Raw genomic sequence first — 7478 nt, forward strand, 5'->3', positions numbered from 1 at the left:
GCCTTACCACACAAAAAAATACGGATGGACTGAGAACCTCCTCCTTATTTGAAGTAGGTTTAAAAAGTATCATTATCGTTTTAAAAACTTTATTTTTTATAATTAGTTCTTGCTTAATTGGACATAAATAACCTGCAAAATATGACTAATGATATCACCAGGGCAAATCAAGCTATAAAACCAGATTGCTCTACGTAGCAAATTGTACATAATTTAAAATTTGTAATTCTAGTAGCCGTAAATACGCAGTCTAATTTTGTTTAAAAAGCATCTCGTTTCCACTTGTTTGTACCACAGATACCATGAGTGCGAAATTTCCTTTAGAAATAAAGACATTTACCAAAGAAGAACAAATGGAACATGAAAAAGTCTATAAAAGTTAGTATTTTTTTTATTTTATTTGATACCAAGTGAAAAAAGGAACAACCCGTGCGCCTGATGGCTGGCTAGAGAATAATAAAATAATTACAGGACCATTGAGGATCGTATTCCAGAACTCTACTCAAAGCTCAAGTCAGGATTTGAGTATGGTTTAAAGCACTCGAAATCATACTCAAGCCCCTGCCATTAGGGTCGTATCTCCAGTGCTTGTGTTCCCAGTGCAATCCTGACTTGAGCATTAAGACTAAGTAGAGTTCTAGAATACGACTCTCAGAGCTCTAAATCGCAAAGATCTGAGGGGCACCGCCACTGCGCCCGTCACCCATAAGTTGACAATCCCATGTGTCTGTAATTACCAGCAATACACCCCTACTTTTAAAACCGGAACGCAGTAATGCTCACATTACTGCTAGGCGGCAGGAATAAGTAAGGTGGCAGTACAGTTTCGTGAGGAGTTCTACTGCACTAGACTAACTACTACCAATTTTGTGTTGTAAGAAAAAATAACTCAGTGTAAAGGAAGCGCTCGTTCCCTAGTTTTGCCGATTATTTTCAAACGATGAGCAATTTAGTAAGTATATTAGGAAATTAATTATATAAGTGCAATTAGGGTTTCCAGTTTCGCAGCATTTCCGCGTCCCGGAAAACAAGTTGAGACTCGGTGCGATCTCGAAAGTACCGGAAAAACAAGACTTCTGAGACTATTTCAAAAGTTTTTCAAATTATATACTCAATAATTACTTACGAAAGTTTTTTCATTTTTAACCGACTTCAAAAAAAAGTAGTTCTCAATTTGCAATTGGCATTTGTGAACCGAAATTTATGATTTTTTTTGTTGGAAACAGGGTACCTGAGGAGTGGTCCCATTTAAATTTGAAAAATATGTTCTACCTTTAAGTGTGGCAAACTAGGGGATGAATGACTTTTGAGGTCGGTTTTTTTAGTACTCTGTAATGAGATAATTATATAGTAGGCACGTAACGTAATGTTCTATTTAACAGCAATGTAAATCGAGTCTAAGAACACGATTTCGTAATTCCATTGTTAATGCGTGACAAATTGTGATACGCAAATGTATTCACTGTAATTAGCAATTTTATAAATTTCTAAAAATATCAGCTTCAGAATTTTTCGACGACTTCTCACGCGTCGGTCCAAAGAAGTACACAGTGATGAGGTACGAGAAAGATGCTGCAAATATTTACAACATGAAACTGTGCAGCTCGAATATCATCGTTAATTCATTTCCTCGTTCAGGTAAATTGTGCTGCGTTTTTTTTATGCCACCAACTGATGTATACCCATAAGCGCCCAGTTACACGACGCGAAAGTTTTCGCGCGGCCGCCGCGCAGTGACCGCCCAGTTGCCATGCTTCCACGTACGTTACTGGCGAATCTGAATTATATATTTACCTACTAGGCAACGACATTTGAATAATACAACCGCGCCGTCGCCCATTTAAGTTAAAACGTAAATGCTAAATAAATAGGGCGTATTTCGCCATGACAGTGAGATGCGCGGCGACCGGGCGGCAGCCGCGCGTACGCTGCGCGGCTGTTTACCCGATGAGATTCGTGTCGAATAAACGCACCCTAACACTTCTCAGCCACTCAAAATTTTACAAAACAAAGATCTGTTGGACACTACCACCGTGTCCGTCACCCTGCGACATAAGTTGACAAGTCCCATGTGCCTGTAATTTCACCAGCACCCTTACCCTTCAAAACCGAAACGCAGTAATTTACACACTAACCGAATTTTTGTCGGCCTCTGCATCATTGAGGGCAACTTATCTAGGGGCACCCTGTCTAAGAACACTATCAAAGACCATTCTACCCAAAAACATCCATCATTCTACTCAAAACATGTATCCAAGAACACACTATTCATATTACGTTCTGTCTAAAGACCTTATGAGCTTTATGGTAAAGACAGCCTATCCAAGGACGCTCAGCAAGCGGTGCAATTCACGACTTATCGGAACTCAAATTGAGGCTTACCCTTTTTGTACCAAAAATGAATGTTGTGAGTGCTAGTAATGCACTTTGAATTTTATATGTTGTCAATCTTAGGTGTAGTTTCTTCTAATTGATAAAAAGTATGAAACAGTTACCTTCCGCGTAAAATGTTTGACAATCTGCAAAATTCGCACCCTAAGAGCGATACCACACGGGCGCTCCCAGTGCATTGCGTCATAGCAACGCTATGATTTCAATTCAAGTAATGCGGTTAGCGAATGGCGATTCGAGTTACTCCCACAACGAGTCAACTACTTTTTTTTTTGTTAATACTTCATTTTTATAGCGCATCGGCTACTCGTTCTCACTCGTTCGGTGACCTTCGGAGCACACTCGAGTGGCGGTCGGCCGATTGTGCCCAACGTGGTTTTTTCTTCACTTGTACTATCTCAATTTTGATTCTCAACAGTTGTCAAAATTGAGATAGTACCGGTTGCCAGTACACAGTCGATATGTAGAACAACGCTGTGTCAGCGCTCAGGTGTCGTGTGGTGTCGCTCTTAATGTTAACTTAACTTTTAAGAAAAATTCTACTTACTATGGCTTATACGTGCGTTATAAAATTTCACATAATATATTATAGGTACCTAATTTGTTTCATGTACTTTGTATATTTTAAAAACTTCCGTTTCATAAAAGCACTTTTGACGCATGGTCATTTTTAGTAGGTTTGTACATGGATATCATCAGTTTTGTTATCCGAGTTTCAGGAACAACATGGACACAAGAACTGGTGTGGCTGATTGCTAATGACTTCGACTTCGCTACAGCTAAGAACGTACCGCTCCATGTGAGATTTCCACATTTGGAGTAAGTGTGCAAGAGGATTTGTTTTTGACTATCCTGCCACAGCTCATTCAATTATTTATAAATGCATCGCATGTATATATTTCTGTATCATTTGCACGTGTTGCACGACGGTGTAACTTGCCGTGGTGATTTGTCTTTAGAGGAATGAAAAATAAATAACAGATTTGACAAAAGCAGCCTCAATAATATGGCCGCTATTACCAGCAATATCTACCGGAAATCGACGTTAGAGAAATGTATCGTCTAAACACTGTTGTAGTGCATATAAAACTTTTATTAGTGAGTATGTTTTTTAAGTTATTAATGAATATATTCGCTTTACTTTCTTGTTTTATATGCTCGGGCAGTTTGTTGTTTATTTTTATTGACATTGCATAGGGGTTCGATTCGCACTTTTAATTTTGATGGCGATACCTATTACGGCGATTTTGATACCTTTTTATAAACTTGCAAGTTTTTCAAAAAATAAATAGATGCTCCAACTCTAATTTCATGATTTCAAAAAAATTGTTCACAGCTCTCTGTTCTTGGTATATTTGCTAGTATTCTGACGCACTCTTTTTGTTTGATAAAGAGGTCATTTACAGTTGCACCCACATTATTTTGCCAAGCACTGAGGGCAGTTTGTAAATTAGTTGACTTCTTTATTTCTTTTAAGGCGTACGTTGTTTTTCCCAATTCACCTTTATGTCAATATCCATTCACTTTCTAATAAACCTACCTTGACGTTTTTTTTTACTATAGAAAGTTGATATTATTAAGTTAAGTTCATATAGTGGTACATTTACTTTTTTATATCAGAGCCTGTGCACACGGCGTAATTTTTAAAACACGCGTTAACGCTATTCAAACGAGATTCACACAGTCACGGCCAGTAAACTTTTATTTGCGTTTTATTGAGTCTACGGGTCATAAAAGCGCACTCGTAAAACGCACGCCATAAAAAGTACGCCGTGTATGCAGGCTCTACAACTTAGCTACCTGGAGATCCAATTTGTGGGTTGGTACATAGTTGTACCGGTTTCTGTTTTTGCATAAAATTCTTATTATTATAATTATTAATACAAAAATCGAATACTCAGAACAAATTCCCTCGATCCGGCCGGATTCCAACCAACGTCTTCTAGCAAACCGTAGCAGTCGCTATACCAACTAAACCACGGAATGAACGAGCGGACCTCACGAATTTTTCTATGTGCTTGCGTCGTATCTTTGTATTTGGTTTTCAACGACTTTTTAGCCGTAGCGCCATCTATGAGAAATCTATAATATTTCGTCACCCAGTTAGATACCTTTGCAGCTACTAGTCTAGGCTAGAGACGTCGCTATACATTGCATTAAAATTTTTATTGAATTGACATTCAATTATTTATATGTTAAAATTACTCCTCTAGTTTCCTAGAATCCGGCCGGATCGAAGGAATTTTTCTGAGTGTTCGATCTTTGTATTAATAATTATAACAAACTAGTGGAGTAATTTCACCTAAAAATAATTGAATATCAATTCAATAAAAATTTATATTCTTATTATTTTTGGATATTAAACTATTGTTATCCATTCTATATCGTCTATATTTGTTTCCCCAGTCCACCATACTAAGAGTCCGAACCGTCAGTTTGAAGAAACAAATATTTCTATTAAGATACCAGAAAAAAAAATAGTTTCATTTTCAATTTTGAACAATCGCGAAAAACTAACAAATCGTCGTTTATGTCTTACAGATTTGCACCAGAAATTCTCAACGAACTGTCAAATTCACCAAAATTGAGTAGCCAGTTCGTCATGACTCACATTCCTTTATCCCTGCTGCCACCTACCCTGCTGGACACCTGTAAGGTGGTTTACGTAGCTCGGGATCCAAGAGACGTGGCACTATCCAACTATCACCTGGAGAGAGAACTTTGTAGGCTTCAAGAAAACGTTAAATTCGAGGAATACTTTGAAGTGTTCATTGCGAACCTGCGTAAGTTGAATTTATATTTTACCGAAAAATAAAGCATTATATAGGGAACCTATCACAAAGTCGAAAATTTTTTCGTCCGAATTAACGTTTGTTCAAATTTTCATTACGTCGAAAACCGAATTATAACGAATCAGTTGTTCTTTCAGAATATGGTGAATGTTATCGCAAAGAAACGATTAAGTTAGGTTTAAGACAAAAAACATTTTCCTCTCAAAATTCCTTTCGAGGTTATGAAATTTCGACCAAACGATATTTCTGGAAAATGTCATTTCGGACCACTAATAGGTAATCATTATATAGTCATAAGTCTAACAGACAAGTATGGTTACTCTATACAAAAGCACATAGTACTTAACAGTTACTACGTAACAGATACATCACTCTCATACAAAATCGAAAACACCTACTGTACGGTTTTTGCAGCGTACAATATTTTTGCTAGCTTATCAAACTACAATATTGCACGTGTGAATGGTCATACAAGAGAGTTGACAAACTCGCTTCGCCAGCAATCGGTCACAGGTAAGCATTCAAAACTATACTGTACATTTTTACTTAATACATCAACTTATTATGGAAATTGTGGTTTACGTCAACTCAACATCCTACCATACTTAACTATTACTTCAACCTTAGACGTTCAGAGAACCATGCATTTTGGTCCTTCGAGCCGGATATGAACCAGCGACCTATGGATCTATACAAACATACACCTACGCTATCATAGCCTACTAAATCTGACTAATGACACCAGTAGCTCACTACGAAGAAAAAGTAACCTAAGCACACACCCTGAGAGGTGAAAATAACGTTGCCCGCTGTGTGCAGTCGTGCGGAGCGGAATGAAAGACTTGTATGACCGCTTGTGCCGACATCGGTACACTCAGTGGTAGGCAATTATCGCGTAACTTTGAGCGAGTTACGGAGCCCTGATAAAGGTAGCAGCGCTGCTTCTACTGCCTTCTAACTGCCTCCGTGGCCGAACGGTTACCATGCCGGACTGCCACGCAGAGGCCCCAGGTTCGATTCCCGGGCCGAGAGAAATATTTGTATGGCCTACATTTATTTCTGTCGTGAGTTTGGATGTAATTTGTGGTTGTCTATGTGTGTGTCCATGGCACCCGTCACACAGGGTTTCCCTAGTGCGGGGCTATGTTGAGTGTGTGCGTTATTATTATTATTCTATGTGTGCACGTCCGCCGCGCGCCGTGTACGGACGCATTCGCATTACGATGACGGACGGAGCTACGGCTCTCAACAAATGGACTGATCTATTTATTTATTTCTTTACGCAAGTTAACATTTAGTGCACAATATTTAAAATCTTTAAAATAATAATCGAAATCCTAACTATTAATTTTCGATACATACAAATACTTAATATTAATTTTAAAATATATTTTACATCGGTTATGAGTGAATAGATGACACTGTTAGATAGTGCCAATAATACCAGCAGCAACCACGACAACTTCATCCAACCCTTTCGGAAATGGCGTATTGAAAGGCGTAATAGCGACTGCTGAAGATGTCAATCTCGAAATGGACACCAGCTACCTCAAACAATTATTTTAATTTCAAGGATAATTCAATCTTGGTGGTTCTTACAATGTTTGATGAACATTCTTTTCAGGTGTTTAAAGATCATCAGCTCTATTCCCGGTTAGTGTAGAGATTAACGTCATAAAATAAATGTTTATTTTACTTCCAATTGTCCGATCGACTTTAAATTTGGTACACTATGGAAACCCGATGCTGCAACAAGGACAGACTACCCTACGCCTCAACTACAGTAGAACTGTAATTGTGTTTGGGCTCATTAAATTGGTCTCGCCGATTGGTCAGCTGGTGAATTTATTGACTTTTTGGATTTTTGGAACACGCTGTTTTGTATCAGGGATTTTTTAAATTTTAATTTGTTTTCATTGACAGGTGTCTACTGTCCATATTTTGAACACGTTAAGGAGGCATGGGCGCTGCGCTATCACCCCAATATGCTCTTTATATTCTACGAGCATCTCAGTAGAGTGAGTTTTTTTTCTATGATATCAAATGACGGGACGAACAAGTTGTGCGTCTGGTGGTAAAACGCCTGCCCATAACAGTTGCACGATTGAATTTGACGATTCCATGCCAAAGATCGTTGGATCTGCATGATTTTTTTGTATTGCAGGATCTGAAGAGCGTGGCCTGTCGCATTTGTGATTTCTTTGGTAAGAAGTATAACGAGCAGCAGCTAGACCAGTTATGTGACCACCTGCGTTTCGTGAACTTCAAGAAAAACCCGGCTGTCACTCGCCCTGA

General features: G+C 38.4%; 1 protein-coding gene across 1 annotated transcript in view; it reads left to right on the forward strand.

Moving 5' to 3' along the window:
- The first annotated feature begins 237 nt into the window (after window positions 1-237).
- LOC113238348 (sulfotransferase 1C4-like) overlaps window positions 238-7478 on the forward strand; it is a 23337-nt gene continuing 16096 nt past the window's right edge. The window contains exons 1-6 of the mRNA XM_026475189.1: window positions 238-378; window positions 1501-1638; window positions 3111-3210; window positions 4933-5174; window positions 7107-7201; window positions 7348-7474. Of these exons, the coding sequence (XP_026330974.1) occupies window positions 303-378; window positions 1501-1638; window positions 3111-3210; window positions 4933-5174; window positions 7107-7201; window positions 7348-7474 (778 nt within the window). The 5' untranslated portion in view covers window positions 238-302. The remainder of the gene's footprint in view (window positions 379-1500; window positions 1639-3110; window positions 3211-4932; window positions 5175-7106; window positions 7202-7347; window positions 7475-7478) is intronic.

This window comes from Hyposmocoma kahamanoa, unplaced genomic scaffold (genome assembly GCF_003589595.1).
Source record: "Hyposmocoma kahamanoa isolate Upper Pololo Valley unplaced genomic scaffold, ASM358959v1 95, whole genome shotgun sequence".
NCBI classification, from domain to species: Eukaryota; Metazoa; Arthropoda; class Insecta; order Lepidoptera; family Cosmopterigidae; genus Hyposmocoma; species Hyposmocoma kahamanoa.